The 18771-nt window shown below is 41.2% G+C and overlaps 1 protein-coding gene across 2 annotated transcripts; it reads left to right on the plus strand.

Moving 5' to 3' along the window:
* The first annotated feature begins 569 nt into the window (after positions 1-569).
* DDX3X (DEAD-box helicase 3 X-linked) lies at positions 570-17387 on the plus strand. Of its 2 annotated transcripts, none has more exons than XM_028842350.2 (17): positions 570-707; positions 3758-3815; positions 5500-5547; positions 7987-8119; positions 8997-9155; positions 9234-9333; positions 9710-9845; positions 10230-10315; positions 10526-10624; positions 10733-10893; positions 11645-11789; positions 12181-12325; positions 13329-13510; positions 13604-13721; positions 13958-14111; positions 14414-14553; positions 14741-17387. In XM_028842350.2, exons 1-17 carry the CDS (start codon positions 663-665, stop codon positions 14818-14820), a joined length of 1989 nt encoding a protein of 662 aa, XP_028698183.1. In that variant the 5' UTR covers positions 570-662; the 3' UTR covers positions 14821-17387. The 2 variants fall into 2 exon arrangements, with proteins under 2 accessions (XP_028698183.1, XP_028698184.1); XM_028842351.2 differs by having other exon boundaries at positions 14417-14553.
* Positions 17388-18771: the final 1384 nt, after the last annotated feature.

Below are 18771 nucleotides of genomic sequence, written 5' to 3' on the forward strand. Positions count from 1 at the left end.
TCTGCCTAGCTCCGACTTCGGGGAGGCTACACGCGGAAGACCGAGGGCAGATTAGACCGGAGAAATCCCACCACATCTCCAAGCCCGGGAACTGAGAGAGGAAGAGTGAAGGCCAGTGATGGAAAAAAAAAAGAAAAGAAAAGAAAAAAAAAAACCCAAGAAAAAAAACCCGAAAAACTAAAGCTGAGTGCATAGGGTTGGAAAGGGGAGCGAAGAGGCCTAGGTTAACATTTCCAGGCCTTTTAGCTGGTGGTAAACGGGAAACGCAAGTTCTCGCGAGATCTCGAGACCTCCGAGGCTGAGACTACGGTTTTAGCGGAGAGCACGGGAAGTGTAGCTCGGGAGAACTGGGACAGCATTTGGCGCTCCAAGCTCCAAGACAGGACTGCTAGGGGCGACGGGACTAAGTAGGAAATCCCGTGAGGTTAGACCTGAGGGAGCGCGCAGTAGCCGGGCATTAGTCGCCGCGACAGGGGATTGCAGTGTGAGAGGGAGGGCACACGTTGTACGTGCTGACGTAGCGGGCTTTCAAGCGGGTATATTAGATCCGTGGCCGCGCGGTGCGCTCCAGAGCCGCAGTTCTCCCGTGAGAGGGCCTTCGCGGTGGAACAGACACACTCGCTTAGCAGCGGAAGACTCCGAGTTCTCGGTACTCTTCAGGGATGAGTCATGTGGCGGTGGAAAATGCGCTCGGGCTGGACCAGCAGGTGAGCCGCAAGGACCCCACTGGGCTGGCTGCTGCGTGAATCCCTCCTCTGACCTAACCTGGCTAATGGCGCAGCGCTAACCGGGACTCTTACTTTTCATTTCCTGGGTGCCCCGGGGCTATGGAGGGACAGGAACGTTGGTTGGGGCTGTCGCCCGGGCCCGGTCTCGGCCCGCTGTATTGTCCCCGGGACGAGCACAATGGCGGCTTTTGTGTGTGCGTGCGCAGGCGGGCGGAGGGGGGAGGGAGTGCGCGCGCTCTCGCGGGGACGCGCATGCGCGAACCCCGACTGATTAGTGACTGGGGGGGGTGTTTTGCGGGAGTGCGCAGCGCGGCGGGACGCGACTGGAGACCCTTTTGGCCTGGAGGGTTTCGGCCTTCACGGCTGGCGCAGCCTGGATTACCGTCTGGAGGACCCGGCGGCATCCGGTGTTTGCGTGCCTGCGAGCAAGGGGTGGAACGCGGCCCAGGAATGTGGGAGGGGGCGGCGCGGCGGGGAGGGGGTGGCCTTCGCTTGGGGTAATGGCGGCGGTCTCTTTTGTGTGGTGCTGGGAGGCGCTGTGGCTCACTCCCGGGAGACGGCGGGTCCCGGGCGGGCGAGGGCCTGGAAAGGAGGATGGAATGGGCGTCTTGTTTTTCCCGGGTTCCTTCCGCAGGCCTTTTCGCTTCAGCCCAGGTTGCGCAGGGTCCGCAGGCCCGGCGCCGCGGCCGGGGAGGCTGCGTTTCCGGAGTGGAAAGTTTTGTGACGCAGAAGATTGGGGAGGAGTGGGGGCGGGGAGGGGAGGCAGGAATGGGCCGCTGGGCTCTGAAGATAGAGGTTAGACGCGGCGGGGAGGTTAGCCAGCGAGGCCCTTTCTCCTCCTTGCTTGGCCCAGGTTGTCCCTGTGTGGCGAGTTAGCCGGGAGCCCCGCGTTTTTCTGGAGTGGAGGGGTCATCGCGGGTTGTGGGAGTGTCTTCATGTTAGTGACTTTGATCCAGGAATCCGCCTTTGGAAAAACACCCGGCTTTTGGGGGAAGTAAACAGTTTTGTTGTTGACTTGTTGCTGCCTGTGGAGTAGAATCTCGCGATGGGTCCGAGGCCCCCCCAGTCTTTTAGACAGAATCTCCTCTTCTAAGGATTTAGGGGCAGAGGAGAGGAGGACGTGTGATCTGAGAGAAGGTTTTGGGCTTTGGTGGCAGGAAGACTGCATCCCGCCGCAACAGTGGCACCACGTTTCAGATAAGCTCTTGTGTGGGTTATGCGGAGCCTTTAAATACACTTCTGATTAGGAGTTAATTTCACAAACTCCGGAATAATCCTGGGACTAAGTTTAGTGGCACAAATTAATTGAATACGTATTTTAATGTAGTCATATGTAATATTTTTTAGGAATTGATCTGTTCCTTTGGGAGCATTTTCTCCCTGTTAATGAACCAATTATATTAAATCCTCTAATTGTTGACACTTCATATGTTGAATTGAACACAGACATTTTAACAATCTACCAGCAGCACAGAGTATTCCCAGTTTTACCATTTTCCATTTAGCTACAGTGTCCTTTTAAGGATTCTAGGCAGCAGTGAACCTTATTTAAAAAGCAAAATTGTACTATAACAAGTGCAAAAGGAAAGTTTGTGGTTCTGCCGTGCTTTAAAGTATTAACGGTAGCAAGAGAAAGCGCGGTGGTGTTTTTTCTCATAGAAATTCTGGAAATTAGGTGCCTGAAGTCTTACACTCAGCATCTGCTTCCAGTTTTCAGTGACTCCATTGATGATGCCTGCAGTTTGGCAGTATCATACTGAGCTTTAAACACAAGATTTATAAACATGGTATATAGTGTATCTTTTGCAAACAGGTTGGCAACGGTACTGTGTAACTTGGTCTTTTGTGGCTTTTTTGAGAAAAATGAAACACTTTGCATGTACAGTTTTTTCCACCAACTACTTGTGAGTAGTTCCTGGTTAGTTATACAACGTTACGAAGGTAGCATATAACCCTTTTCAAGAATGTTGAGGCTTTTGAGATACCAGTGTAAGGGAGATGGGTAGAAATATAGATGAAAGGCACTAAAACGTCCTACTCCCTAAGAGCATTGAATGCCAGTTGTACCATTTATTCAAAGTCATTTTTGAACTTCTGTTACAATGGGGTAATAAACAGGTAACTACTTCAAGCCGGGCTCATGCTTGTAATCCCAGCGCTTTGGGAGGCCAAGGCAGGTGGATCACCTGACCTGAGGTCAGGAGGCCAGCCTGGCCAACATGGCGAAACCCCGTCTCTACTAAAAATACAAAAAGCCTAGCGTGGTGGCGCACCCCTGTAATACCAGCTACTCGGGGAGGCGGAGATTGCAGTGAGCCGAGATCACACCACTGAATTCCAGCCTGGGTTACAGAGGGAGACTGTCTCAAAAAACAAACAAACGAATTAACAGTCAAACTACTTCAGAGTTGTGCTTAACATAGTGTTTTGTGTAAGTGGTTGGTATATTGCTTTTTTTTGTTGTTCTTAAGAGTACTACCCGACTAAAAATACGTAGGCAATATTTGGGGATGAAGGAACTAAAGAACGGCCAATTCAAAATTTGTCCTGACATTTTTCAGGTGTGCTTTTTAGGTTTAAAATACCAGGTACTACAGAAAGTTGGCGTTGGAAATGTTTATGACTGGCACTAAAACGAATCCCTTATCTATTTGACATTGAAGAATAATTTTGAGGTTCAGTGTAAGCTTTAGTTTGGTGATTAGGGAGCCTGTGCTATGGAACATGTTGCAGTGAAAATTCGTTTTGAATGAATGAATGAAATTTGGACAGTTTCTACTGAATAGCACAAGCATCTTGGTGTACCGCCTTCTGTAGTATATACAATAGTAATATTTTGCATTTGCCTAGAGCGTTACAGATTTGAAAGCATTCTTAGTCACTTTCTCATTAAGAGTTGGTATCAGCCCTGTGAGGTGGACTGGCCAACTACTTGAATGCAGTGCTAGCAAATGCTAGAGGGCGCGACTAGTTTTCTCTTAATACAGTATTTGAGCACATGGGGTGCTAACCATCTCACTCTCTTCTAGTTTGCTGGCCTAGACCTGAACTCTTCAGATAATCAGAGTGGAGGAAGTACAGCCAGCAGTAAGTAAAACATCTTATGGATTTATTGAATATTAGAGCTTAATGTCTTAAGATTTCATTGGGCTTATTTAAAATTTAAGAAATTTGCCTTTCAATTTTTACTGCTTAAAGAATTATGTAGTCTAAAGCATTGTTGCCTTTTTTTTTTTTTTTTTTTTTTTTTTGAGATGGAGCTTTGCTCTTGTTGCCCAGGTTGAAGTGCAGTGGTGTGATCTCGGCTCACTGCAGTCTGCCTCCGGGTTCAAGCGATTCTCCTGCCTCAGCCTCCCGAGTAGCTGAGATTACAGGCATGCACCACCACACCTGGCTCATTTTGTATTTTTAGTAGAGATGGGGTTTCTCCATGTTGGTCAGGCTGGTCTCGAACTCCCTACCTCAGGTGATCTACCTGCCTTGGCCTCCCAAAGTGCTGGGATTACAGGCATGAGCCACCGCACCTGGAGAGCGTCGTCGTTGCCTTTCTAGCTGGCTCTCTTGAGTAAAAGCAGTTAACCATTGAAAGGAACCTTATTATATCATATTATCGCTAGAAGAGTTTTCGTCCATTATAAATCCTGAGCCCAGTTTAGAGGTGATGGGGATGTGTCCCTGTTAACTGACTATATTCATCGGTTATAGCTGCTCCTTTCTCCTGAAGAACAGAAGACTATACTGAATTTTGGATTGGTGGTTAGGTTAGATTTTCAAATGTGTCATTTCTTTTAAAAAGGCATTAGAAAAGTTGCTTTTTTTCTTTTAAGGGGGGTTGTTTAGAGACTTGTTAGAGGTTAGTGTTAAGATAGGGGATCTTACTGGTTTATTATAACGTAATAAGGCAATAGACCCTTATGTTTAGCTCAGATCTCTTCCTACTTATTAAAACAAGTGGGTATGGGCTGTGATGTGTCCTCATTTTTAGGCAAGCACAGGCTCACTGGGCACAAAATTGGTGTTTGCTTTAACTTTCACCTTATTTGTCATGCTAAGAATCTTTTAGGAACTGATTGTCCTAATGGAGATTTTTAAAAACGTTTAATTCAGTCTAGAAAAAGAAAGTTAAATGACATGTTTACTAGTTATAAAGCAAATTGATTTTATTTGGGTTTATATTATGTGCTTTTTTTTGCTTATCCATAGTTTAGGCTGTATTCCTGCCTGCGTACAGAGCAGCCGTCAACTTAAACTCAGCAAGCCCCAAATTAAAACCTGCAATTCCTTGAAATTAACTCCCCTTTGCAGCTTTTCCTTATATGTTTATTGTATGTTTTGCAACTTACTGGCATAGAAACAAAAGATTGTGAGATTTATTACATGAGTAATCTTAAATTGTTACAGTAATACTTAATGCTGTAAGTGATCCTCTTAGTTTTTATGACAGTTCTCTTAAATCTAGCAGGCCTTTAAAAAAAGTCACATTAAATGACGACTAGTGGCTAAATGTGCTCAATTTGTGGATTTCAACTATTAGGTTCCAAATCAGCTTTTTTTTTTTTTTTTTTTTTAAATCAAACTCCTTTCAAAGTTCTCCTTATGAAGCAATAACCCATTTAAAATTAGATTCTTTTTTTCCCCCCTCTCAATGTCCAGGTAAGTAATCAGATTGGAAGGCTGGAGATTTTAATTTCCCGGAATCATTTTTTAGTAACAGAAATTTAAATGGAAGGTTTTTTGGCATTTAATTATATATATATGTATTTTTTTTTAGAAGGGCGCTATATTCCTCCTCATTTAAGGAACCGAGAAGCTACTAAAGGTAGGTCCCCACAAGTAACTTCGTTGGTCTATTTTTTTGCCTCCTTTAGAAGTTAGTCAAAGCCTTAAGGAAAATGAGGCATTTGGGGGATGTCTAAACATAGTGTTCTTTTATGCTTCTGTCAGCCTTGGTTCAAATATTAGAGCTTAATAACGTTGGAAAAACTCATCTAATGTTACACAGTGGGAAATTCGGCATTCCTGTGTCAAACTGTTCTGACGCCAAGGGCATGGTTTTGTACAGTTTCGCTAGTCTTGTGCTGAATCTGTTTGTAATCATTCACAGCATGGTTTTAGTTTGGAAGAGGTGGGTGCCCCTACTGTGTCAACCAAGCTGCATAATGATAACAACCTGGTTATTTCTGTCTTGGCACAGTTGCCAGAAATGAAGATGGGCTTATCATAGAATAGTTAACAAGTTACAGTGTTGGGAGTGATTCTCTGGTTTCATCTCCTTGCCTTGCTGCTGTTGAAGGGTTTTGTCCAAAATATATTACACTATCTGGCGTCTTTCCCATTGCAATTGTAATGTAGCGATAGATAACAGCTAGTGTATGTTTCATATTATGAGACAGCTGTTCGGGTGCTTTATATTCTGTAAAATTAGACCATTCAAAATTTGGAGGAAAAGGGAAAGTCAGGAAAACTAAAGATAAGGAGGAGGGAAGATAACTGTATAAAGAAGGCAGATAGGAAGAGTGGAGAGTCCACAGGGGAGCACATGGTTTGCTGCTGTTCCTCTCCATATGTAGTCTGTGTTACCTTCACTGTCCTAGCGATACACGTATATGAAATCTGTATTACTTCTATGGGAAGATCACTTTGGCATTATATTCTTTTTTTATTTTTATTTTTATTTTTATTTTTTTATTTTTGAGACAGAGCCTCGCTCTGTTGCCCAGGCTGGAGTGCAGAGCCTCACTGCAACCTCCACCTCCTGGATTCAAGTGATTCTCCTGCCTCAGCCTCCCAAGTAGCTGGGATCACAGGCATGCGCCACCACGCCTGGCTAGTTTTTGTGTATTTTAGTATTTAGGGGTTTTGCCTTGTTGCCCAGGCTTGTGTGGAACTCCTGATCTCAAGTGATCCGCCCGCCTCAGCCTCCCAAAGTGCTGGGATTACAGGCGTGAGCCCCCGTGCCTGGCTGGCATTATATTCTTTTTAAGGGGAGGTTGCTGTGGAATTTGTCTTTATCGTCATGGATGTTCTCAGTATTCTGAGTATACTAGCTAGAATTGACCCTCATGTATATGGCAGTATCATAGAGGTTTTAGAGCTGGAAGAGATCTGGCACTCTAACTCAACTATTTCTTGCTAGCAAAGGCTGTTGGTCACCTGACTGGCCTAACAGTAGGAGGTAGAAGGCAGAAGGAAAGTAACTGAATTCAGAAGCTGTTTCTGACTAATAAGGTGTTCCTGAAGCTAAACACTCTACTTGTGTTTAAACCCTCTATCTGTCTTTGGGCTAATTTACATGTTTGTCATCCACTTACTTGGATATTTATAGCTGTACCCAGGAACCTTGTCTATACTGAGAATATATAGTGATGAGGGTTTTTCTTTTTCCCAGGTATTCCTGATTGTCATCAAGCTTATAGTAGACGAACCACTAAAATAATAGTACCATTTGACAGTAGTATTCTTGTGCTTTATACTATTGAAACTGAAAAATATTGCATTAAACCAAGTAATCTGACAGTCTAAGAATGTTCTAAATGAATACCACCTCCAAGAAACATGGAAACAATAGTAACTGTTTCCTAGTAAACCCATTCACACCTATAAAATGAATGGAAATTAAATTGTGATGATCATACAACAGTATCATAATCAATGTGTTATAGGCAAAGCTGTTGACCACTTAGAGGTAGTATTCATTCAAAAACAAGTCAGATTGCTTGATTTAGTGTACAGTAAAATTTTTTTTTTTTTTTGAGACAAGAGTTTCACTCGTTTCCCGTGCTGGAGTGCAATGGCGCGATCTTGGCTCACTGCAACCTCCACCTCCCAGGTTCAAGTGATTCTCCTACCTCATCCTCCTGAGTGGCTGGGATTGCAGACATGTGCCACCACGCCCGGCTAATTTTGTATTTTTAGAGAGACGGGATTTCCACGTTGGTCGGGCTAGTCTCGAACTCCTGACCTCAAGTGACCTGCCCGCCTTGGCCTCCCAAAGTGCTGGGATTACAGGCGTGAGCCACCGTTCCTGGCCAGTGGACAATATTTTCTGGTGGGGAGAATTAAAAACTTTGTCCTGGTGTAAACCAGCTGTAAATCTTGGTTGTCTTATAGGACCATGGTAGGAATATCTTGAGATTGAACCTCAAGCCCACAGAGATAAGATAGTGGAGGCCTTCAAATTCAGAAAGATTGATAATACCTTAACATGGTTCCTATTTCTAATTAATAATAAAATGGATTTGTGCTCTTTTAATCGAAGGTTTCTACGACAAAGACAGTTCAGGGTGGAGTTCTAGCAAAGATAAGGATGCGTATAGCAGTTTTGGATCTCGTAGTGATTCAAGAGGGAAGTCTAGCTTCTTCAGTGATCGTGGAAGTGGATCAAGGGGAAGGTAAGTGATTTCTTGTCTTACCACCTTATGTGTATGTGTAATAACAGTTTAGTAAGTTCTTATCCTGACCACCCATTTGGATGTCAAGCATTATGTCTGTTTAGTCATTGTATTTTCTTGGCTGTAAGAGGCTTTTACTAAATTGAACCTCTTAGTTAGAAATTAGATGAAAATAGGAATATGTTCATTGGCATAATGAAATGAGTTATTCTATTTCTCGAGTTTTATATGTTCCACTTAAAAGAGTAAGTTCCTCTAGTGAATGGCCTAATTTGGTTGGGATTTTTGTGGACTCTATAACAATTTCTAAATACCTTGTATTTTTGGTTACACAAGTATGGTGAACTGACCCCATGTGCCTAATAGCTGTTGTTAGTCCTGTGTCCTGATTTTTCGCAAACAGGCCTAAAACTCTAATAACATCTTAGTTCAGGTAAGGATTATTTTCTACCTTTTATCCAAAGTCACACAGGTGAATTGTCCTTTAAGTGACATCCTATTATAACTAGGACAATTGATATTCGGTGTGCTATTTTCTTCTTTTCCCTACCATTAAATATATTTGGATGAGCACTTTAAATGAAGGTTGTGAGCTGTTTGCCAGTTTCAAGTAAAATCTTTATTCTTAATTTTGTCATCTGCGAGGCTTTTTAGGCTATACGACTTTATAGAAATATAAAGATTACTGATTTTAGAAAATGAGGTTCTGTAAATGATGCTGGTTAGAGAGCCTTATTTGTCAAATAACTCAGAATTGGATTGTTGACATCCTTATAGTTAGCCATAACTTAAGTCTCCAGATACAGTTCTAGAGTAGGGATAAGAATCTGATAATGGTTAAATGATATGATTCTGATTAATTGCTTGTGCTGTTCAGGTTTGATGATCGTGGACGGAGTGATTATGACGGCATTGGCAGCCGTGGTGACAGAAGTGGCTTTGGCAAATTTGAACGTGGTGGAAACAGTCGCTGGTGTGACAAATCAGATGAAGATGATTGGTCAAAACCACTCCCACCAAGTGAACGCTTGGAACAGTAAGTTTTTGAAGTGTATGTTACTTGTGATGAAGCATTATAGTATAACAAATGAACTTACCCATCTTTTGATTTGAGGGAACTCTTTTCTGGAGGCAACACTGGGATTAATTTTGAGAAATATGATGACATTCCAGTTGAGGCAACAGGCAACAACTGTCCTCCACATATTGAAAGTGTAAGTATTTTTACTTGACTTTTAAAGACACAGGGATGTGTAAATGTTTTCATGGTACATTAGAATGTGAGGTGAGCTTCATAAAGTCATGTAGACCAGCAGCTTCATAGATTTGTGGAAAAGGAGAAGTTGAGTTCAGTGTCACCATTATGAATAATTTATTACCTAAAATAGAAAATGGGTCAAACATAGGAACAACCCAAAGTCTTCTCCAATGTGCAGTAAGCCTGGGGGTTGTTTTTTCTCAAAAGTATAATATGGTAATTTTCTTAAACTATAAGCTGAGTTACAAATCAGCTGTTGGTTGTTTCCATTATTAGTATAAAACAGAAATAGCTTTAGATAGCATTTCTAACCCCATTGAATTTCTTCACAGTTCAGTGATGTTGAGATGGGAGAAATTATCATGGGAAACATTGAGCTTACTCGTTATACTCGCCCAACTCCAGTGCAGAAGCACGCTATTCCTATTATCAAAGAGAAAAGAGACTTGATGGCTTGTGCCCAAACAGGTAAGCTCAGCTCATAAGAGTAAAACATTATCATATTTTTTCTGTAAAGGACTAGACAATAAAATATTTTTTTATGGGCCATGCAGTTTTGCAGCTGCTCAGCGCTGCTATTGGACTGTGAGAGAAGCCATAGATGATACATAAATTATTGGGTATGGCTGTATTCCGTAAGAGCTGTATTTATAAAAATAGCAGGCTTTATTTACAAAAATAGTTGTCTCAGTTTGCTGACTCCTCTTAGAGATGGACCAAAGAAGCCACTTTTTGGAAAACTTAATCATAAACTAAAAGTACTAATTACTAGTAATAGGGCAGTTAAAAAACACTGTCATCTACCAATGTCTGTTTAAAATTAATGAGCAGGATTTGTTTGTTTTTGAACAGGGTCTGGAAAAACTGCAGCATTTCTCTTGCCCATCTTGAGTCAGATTTATTCAGATGGTCCAGGCGAGGCTTTGAGGGCCATGAAGGTAGATGTTTCTTTATAAAATGGGAAATTATTGTAGAACTTTGTAGGAGGCCATTGAGAGGGCTTTCTAAATGATGCTAAGACTTAAGTCGAATGAAAAACAGTTTTCAAGTGTAATCTGTAATCTATAAATTACAAAAGGGAATTATGTTGTGATGAACTTTTCAAACAGGGTAGGTAGAGTTAACTTAAAAATTGATTTATTTCTTAGGAAAATGGAAGGTATGGGCGCCGCAAACAGTACCCAATCTCCTTGGTATTAGCACCAACGAGAGAGTTGGCAGTACAGATCTACGAGGAAGCCAGAAAAGTAAGTATGAGTTCCAGTGATTATTAGCTTTTTCATTGATTCTAATTAAATGTTTTATGAATATGTAAAAATTTTGATCTTGAAGTTCATAACTTTTTTTGCTTACAGTTTTCATACCGATCTAGAGTTCGTCCTTGCGTGGTTTATGGTGGTGCCGATATTGGTCAGCAGATTCGAGACTTGGAACGTGGATGCCATTTGTTAGTAGCCACTCCAGGACGTCTAGTGGATATGATGGAAAGAGGAAAGATTGGATTAGACTTTTGCAAGTATGTTTTTTTGTTTTGTTTTGTTTTGTTTTGTTTTTGGCGGAGTTTCACTCTTGTTGCCCAGGCTGGAGTGCCATGGCACGATCTCGGCTCACTGCAACCTCACCTCCCGGGTTCAAGTGGCTCTCCTGCCTCAGCCTCCCAAGTAGCTGGGATTACAGGCATGTGCCACTACGCCCAGCTAATTTTTGTATTTTTAGTAGAGACGGGGTTTCTCCGTGTTGGTCAGGCTGGTCACGAACTTCCAACCTCAGGTGATCCACCTGCCTTGGCCTCCCAAAGTGCTGGGATTACAGGCATGAGCCATCGGCGCTTGGCTATGTTAATTTTTAAATGTATGGGATGCAGTATTAAAGTTACTGGCCATTAGGTTTGTGGTGGTGGCAACATTGTCTAAATTTTAAGATTGAGAAGTGATGTATTTCAGACATCTAACTTTTACAAAAATCTTGTTCATGGTAATTTTAATGTTGAAAAATCAGTAGTAACATCTTGGTGGAGGCTTAGAATGATCAGCTCGTGGGACAGTCAACTAGGATGGGCTAATTTGGCTGTGTAATCTTGAATGACTTATGTAGTGGCAAGGATCCTGTGCTGGGTCTGTAAAATTACGCAGTGTGAGGCACCACCTTAATGAATATATAATTGTAGTAACTTACACAATTGCAATTATACTAACAGCCATACTAAAACCATCTTGATTTCTCCTCATTCTAAACTCAGGTTTGTTTTTTTTTTCATGACATGACAGATACTTGGTGTTAGATGAAGCTGATCGGATGTTGGATATGGGGTTTGAGCCTCAGATTCGTAGAATAGTTGAACAAGATACTATGCCTCCAAAGGGTGTCCGCCACACTATGATGTTTAGTGCTACTTTTCCTAAGGAAATACAGGTACTGTTGGATGTTGCAAATTTTATTTATTTATTTATTTATTTAATTTTTTTGAGAAGCTCTGTCGCCCAGGAGTGCAGTGGCGCTCAGCTCACTGCAAGCTCCGCCTCCCGGGTTTACGCCATTCTTCTGCCTCAGCCTCCAGGTAGCTGGGACTACAGGTGCCCGCCACCGCGCCTGGCTAGTTTTTTTTTTTTTTTTTTTTGTCAGTAGAGACAGGGTTTCACCGTGTTAGCCAGGATGGTCTCAATCTCCTGACCTCGTGATCTGCCTGTCTCAGCCTCCCAAAGTGCTGGGATTACAGGCTTGAGCCACCGTGCCTGGCCCTGCAAATTTTATTTATTTAGAAATTTGTTTATCTCAGGTAATAAAAATATTTTTTTTCTTTCAGATGCTGGCTCGTGATTTCTTAGATGAATATATCTTCTTGGCTGTAGGAAGAGTTGGCTCTACCTCTGAAAACATCACACAGAAAGTAGTTTGGGTGGAAGAATCAGACAAACGGTCATTTCTGCTTGACCTCCTAAATGCAACAGGTAACATTTTGATTTTTTTTTTTTTTTTTGAGACAGAGTCTCGCTCTGTTGCCCAGGCTGGAGTGCAGTGGTGCAATCTCGGCTCACTGCAAGCTCCGCCTCCTGGGTTCACGCCATTCTCCTGCTTCAGCCTCCCATGCTCCCATGTAGCTGGGACTACAGGCGCCTGCTACCGCACCCGGCTAATTTTTTGTATTTTTAGTAGAGATGGGGTTTCACCATGTTAGCCAGGATGGTCTCGATCTCCTGACCTCGTGATCTGCCCGTCTCGGGCTCCCAAAGTGCTGGGATTACAGGCCTCGTGAGCCACCGCGCCCAGCCGGCATTATGAATTTTTTATTTTTTTTTTAGAGATGGGGGTTTCTCTGTGTTGCCCAGGCTGGAGTGCAGGGGTTATTCACAGGCGCGATCCCATTACTGATCAGCATGGGAGTATTTGACCTGCTCTGTTTCTGACCTGGGCTGGTTCACCCCTCCTTAGACAACCTGGTGCTCCCTTGCTTCCGGGAGGTTATCATGTTGATCCCAAACTTAGTGTGGACACCTGATAGGCATAGTACACTACAGCCCAGAACTCGTAGACTTAGACAATCCTCCTGCCTCAGCCTCCAGAGTAGCTGGGCCTACAGGCACGTACCACTGCACCCATCTAAAATTATGAATAATTTTCATTGCTCTGGTGGTGATCCATTTGGGCTGGGTGCAGTGGTACGTGCATGTAGTCCCAGCTACTTGGCAGGCTGAGGCTGTAGTATGCCATGATTGCACCTGTGAATGGCCAGTTTACTCCCAGCCTGGGCAATATAGTGAGACACCCCCCATGTCTTCAATGTATTTGGATTACCTTTATTACTTTTCCTCCTCAATTCAAAACATGCTGTTAAAAGCCCATTTTTAAGAAGATATGTATGTATTTTAATTGACACATGAAAATTGTGCATACATAAGTGCAAAGAGAACTAAGCCATATTAGTGACAAAAACCTATAATTTTTCAACGACAGGCAAGGATTCACTGACCCTAGTGTTTGTGGAGACCAAAAAGGGTGCAGATTCTCTGGAGGATTTCTTATACCATGAAGGATACGCATGTACCAGTATCCATGGAGACCGTTCTCAGAGGGATAGGGAAGAGGCCCTTCACCAGTTCCGCTCAGGAAAAAGCCCAATTCTAGTGGCTACAGCAGTATGTATAAAAACATCCTTCTTTGATTCCAGTTGAGCATGTTCAAGTATTTTTCTTTTAAGTGGGCCATATCTCATATAAGTTATTTTTCAGGTAGCAGCAAGAGGACTGGACATTTCAAATGTGAAACATGTTATCAATTTTGACTTACCAAGTGATATTGAAGAATACGTACATCGCATTGGTCGTACAGGACGTGTAGGAAACCTTGGTAAGTATTTGATTACTTGATGACTTCATGTTTTTAGCTGTGATGCGTGCAGCAAAGAACTTGCTAGGATCTAAAATACATTTTTAACAATGAAAGTGACAAAAGATTTTGCTCAAAGCACTTGTTTAAATAATAGATTGTAATATTTTAAATATTTCTGCATAGGAAAGTAAGAAGGGTAGCAAGTTACTTTGTGGAAGACGTTTGTTTATATAGTTTTTTGGGGACTCTTTTAGGCCTGGCAACCTCATTCTTTAACGAGAGGAACATAAATATTACTAAGGATTTGTTGGATCTTCTTGTTGAAGCTAAACAAGAAGTGCCATCTTGGTTAGAAAACATGGCTTATGAACACCACTACAAGGGTAGCAGTCGTGGACGTTCTAAGAGGTGAGGTATATATGGTGTAATAGGTGTTGACTTACAGTTTCTAGTGTTTCCTCTGCATGCATAATGTCCAGCGTTAACTTCACAGTATTTAAAAAGCTGAATCATCTTAGGCTTTCTAGATTCTTTGGTAAGGGGTTGTATTAGAATGGATGACACTCCATTCTAATGTTGGGGAAAATATGGCTGGATGGGGAATTGTTTGAATGGAAAAATAGAAATTGGTCATTGGGACGTATGTAAGAGTTAGGTTACTTCAGTGGAATTTCATCTTCATGTGAACCAACATAAATTTTTTCTTATAGTAGCAGATTTAGTGGAGGGTTTGGTGCCAGAGACTACCGACAAAGTAGTGGTGCCAGCAGTTCCAGCTTCAGCAGCAGCCGTGCAAGCAGCAGCCGCAGTGGCGGAGGTGGCCACGGTAGCAGCAGAGGATTCGGTGGAGGTAGTGTTAATCTGTAACTTCATAGCTTTGGGAAGGGTTTTTTTCCGTTTAGTCATCTTTTTCAAAGTCTAATTAAACCATTTAAGATCAGCACTATAGAAACTTGATGGCAAAGTACTTAAGGGAAGGATTGTATTTAATGATGGATAACTTCATTAATTTATCTCTCTTTTAAATCTCTCATTAGGTGGCTATGGAGGCTTTTACAACAGTGATGGATATGGAGGAAATTATAACTCCCAGGGGGTTGACTGGTGGGGTAACTGAGCCTGCTTTGCAGTAGGTCACCCTGCCAAACAAGCTAATATGGAAACCACATGTAACTTAGCCAGACTATACCTTGTGTAGCTTCAAGAACTCGCAGTACATTACCAGCTGTGATTCTCCACTGAAATTTTTTTTTTAAGGGAGCTCAAGGTCACAAGAAGAAATGAAAGTAACAATCAGCAGCCCTGTTCAGAAGGTGGTTTGAAGACTTCATTGCTGTAGTTTGGATTAACTCCCCTCCCGCCTACCCCCATCCCAAACTGCATTTATAATTTTGTGACTGAGGATCATTTGTTTGTTAATGTACTGTGCCTTTAACTTTAGACAACTTTTTATTTTGATGTCCTGTTGGCTCAGTAATGCTCAAGATATCAATTGTTTTGACAAAATAAATTTACTGAACTTGGGCTAAAATCAAACCTTGGCACACAGGTGTGATACAACTTAACAGGAATCATCGATTCATCCATAAATAATATAAGGAAAAACTTATGCGGTAGCCTGCATTAGGGCTTTTTGATACTTGCAGATTGGGGGAAAACAAACAACAAATGTCTTGAAGCATATTAATGGAATTAGTTTCTAATGTGGCAAACTGTATTAAGTTAAAGTTCTGATTTGCTCACTCTATCCTGGATAGGTATTTAGAACCTGATAGTCTTTAAGCCATTCCAGTCATGATAAGGTGATGTATGAATATATGCATACATTCAAAGCACTGTTTTCAAAGTTAATGCAAGTAAATACAGCAATTCCTCTTTCAACGTTTAGGCAGATCATTAATTAATGAGCTAGCCAAATGTGGGCATACTATTACAGGGAAAGTTTAAAGGTCTGATAACTTGAAATAGGTTTTTAGGAGAATTCATCTACTTAGACTTTTTAAATGCCTGCCATAAATGAAATTGAAATGGTAGAATGGCTGACCACAGCAATGACCAGCCCTCATTAGGGCCTTGGATGATTTTTGGTCTAATAACGCATGCTAGTGTTGATGTTTTTTGGTCAAGAGGGTATGAACAGGAAGAATTAAATGCAGCAGGCTTTATTTTAAATGCCGATTCACATTACTCTGTTCAAGCTGCGTTGAGATGTTAAACTGGCTTACTATAGACTTTGTAAAATGGCTCCAGAAGAGTAACAAACTGAAATCTTTGAGATCACACAGGTTGGAAATATGTACATAACTGCACAAGGTGTCAATTCTGCTCTACAGTGCAGTTTTAGTCAGTTTTAGTTGCATAGGTTTCCATTGTATTTATAGTCTGTTTATGCTAAATCTGGCCAAAGATGAGCATTGTCCACCACTAAAATGCCTCTGCCACTTTGAATTCTGTGCTAATTTTGTGGCCAGAATGCAGTGATGAAAACGCTCCATCTTTTTACAGTGGCATAGGAAGACGGCAAAAATTTCCTAAAGTGCAATAGATTTTCAAGTGTATTGTGCCTTGTTCTAAAACTTTTATTAAGTAGGTGCACTTGACAGTATTGAGGTCATTTGTTATGGTGCTATTTCAATTAGTCTAGGTTTAGGCCCTTGTACATTTTGCCCATAACTTTTTACAAAGTACTTCTTTTATTGCACATTCAGAGAATTTTATATATATGTCTTGTGTGCGTGTCCTTAAACTTCCAATCTTACTTTGTCTCTTGGAGATTGTTGAACGCAGCTTGTCTAGGAAGGGGATGGGACTAGATTCTAAAATTTATTTGGGACCATGGGAATGATAGTTGAGAAGAAAACTATTTGCACACGACAGATTTCTAGATACTTTTTGCTGCTAGTTTTATGTAATATTTATTGAACATTTTGACAAATATTTATTTTTGTAAGCCTAAAAGTGATTCTTTGAAAGTTTAAAGAAACTTGACCAAAAGACAGTACAAAAACACTGGCACTTGAATGTTGAATGTCACCGTATGCGTGAAATTATATATTTCGGGGTAGTGTGAGCTTTTAATGTTAAGTCATATTAAACTCTTAAGTCAAATTAAGCAGACCCGGCGTTGGCAGTGTAGCCATAACTTTCTGATGTTAGTAAAAACAAAATTGGCGACTTGAAATTAAATCATGCCAAGGTTTTGATACACTTGTCTTAAGATATTAATGAAACACTTCAAAACACTGATGTGAAGTGTCCAGAATCTCAGATGTTTGTTGTGTGAATTTTGTTTAGTTGTGTGTTTTTTTTTTGTTTGTTTTTTTTTCAGTGAATGTCTGGCACATTGCAATCCTCAAACATGTGGTTATCTTTGTTGTATTGGCATAATCAGTGACTTGTACATTCAGCAATAGCATTTGAGCAAGTTTTATCAGCAAGCAATATTTTCAGTTAATAAGGTTTCAAAAATCATGTAAGGATTTAAACTTGCTGAATGTAAAGATTGAACCTCAAGTCACTGTAGCTTTAGTAATTGCTTATTGTATTAGTTTAGATGCTAGCACTGCATGTGCTGTGCATATTCTGATTTTATTAAAATAAAAAGTTGAACTGCACAGTCTCCTTTGTTGTTGTCAATTGTGGTTTATTTTCAGAGGTGAAAATAAAGTGCTCTTGCCTGAAAAATTGTAAAATGTTATTTTTTTGGTTGTCATCCAGTGCTGTTTTTTGAGATGCCTCTTGGATACAGAATGACTCTCATAAGTATTTGCAATGAAAGATGAAGATGTTAGCTTGAAATACAGTGAAACAGAATTTTTGTAATAGATGGAAATCTAAAAGGCCCTTACTGATGTACAGCATGTACTAGAAATTGGCTTATACTTCCCAACAATTTTACATGGGTGAGAGTCTCACCGTTCTTTGAAGTATCCGATATGAAGGATGGTTGAACAGTGGAAGAATGAGCAGGATAAAAGTCAAGTGTGTCAGTAGTCCAAGTAATGGTAAGTATGTACTTAGGGAAGGAATCAAGAATGTATTTGGGCCAGGTGTGATGATTGCATGGTCCTATGGTGAGTGCTAGCTTACTCGGAACCTGAGGGGCAGGAGGATTGCTTGAGCCCAGGAGTTAAAGTCCAGCCTGGGCAACATATAGCAAGACCTTACCTCTAAAAAGAAAAGAAAAAAAACAGGTAATAGATATCTATGCTTACCATACACACTGCTGCAACAGGCTGCTACCTCAAGTGCATAGGTGTTTGATTAGATTGTCGTACTAGCAGTTTGGTATGTTTCAACCTCTAAGGAATATGTGTATTCAGCTTTTGTTTCACTGTAGTTGAAGGTTTGCAGTATGATTTAAGAATTTTTTGCACTGTAAGGAAATACGGTTCTGGATAGTTAACCTTTGTCCAGTCATGAACTCAAGCCTAAGTTTTTGGAGCAGAATTTTGAAACGGCCATGTGTATTTTGAAGATAGAAAAGATGATCATACTTCGGTCTCAATTTAGTCAAACATGGAAAGGTTTAGGATGGCTAGATTGAATAGTCAATGGCTGAAAATGACTCGTGGAGTGAAGTTGGATGCTAAAGAAGAGTTCAAGTTCCCCTTCATGTGAATGATGAGGAGTGAACATGACAATCAGCTTGGGGGAACTGCCAGAATTTGAGATTATTTCTAGTCTAGCATGGTTAGGATTATGGTGACAAATTCAGTACGTTTATATACTACATTAATCTGGTTTAATCACACTTAAATGCAGTTGTCACTCCTGTGCACTGTTTGTGTTTCCTGGATTCTTGGCTGAATTTCAAGATTTTAAAAATGGCTTTATAGGAGCTATGTCTAACCTTCATGCTTAAAATGTTTCCCTTGCTCCTATGCTCTAAGTGACCTGCTTGAATGGCCACAGGCTTGCTCTTTGGAGTTCAGTGACTTAATACATTGTTGATAGGGCTTCACTACTCCCAGAATACAGAGGTATCTACTTACTGTAGGTACAGGGCATTGAAAGTTATAAGACTATCTTTGGGTTTCGCTTTCTTCTGTTCCATTCTATTTTTAAT

Source organism: Macaca mulatta, chromosome X, assembly GCF_049350105.2.
Source record: "Macaca mulatta isolate MMU2019108-1 chromosome X, T2T-MMU8v2.0, whole genome shotgun sequence".
NCBI classification, from domain to species: domain Eukaryota; kingdom Metazoa; phylum Chordata; class Mammalia; order Primates; family Cercopithecidae; genus Macaca; species Macaca mulatta.

Bases quoted from the DNA above. Each gene is read 5' to 3' on its own strand.
- DDX3X (XM_028842350.2), top strand. From the start codon at position 663: ATGAGTCATGTGGCGGTGGAAAATGCGCTCGGGCTGGACCAGCAG. The intron at 708-3,757 runs GTGAGCCGCAAG...ACTCTCTTCTAG, and splicing joins CGCTCGGGCTGGACCAGCAG to TTTGCTGGCCTAGACCTGAA. The intron at 14,112-14,413 runs GTGAGGTATATA...TTTTTCTTATAG, and splicing joins AGTCGTGGACGTTCTAAGAG to TAGCAGATTTAGTGGAGGGT.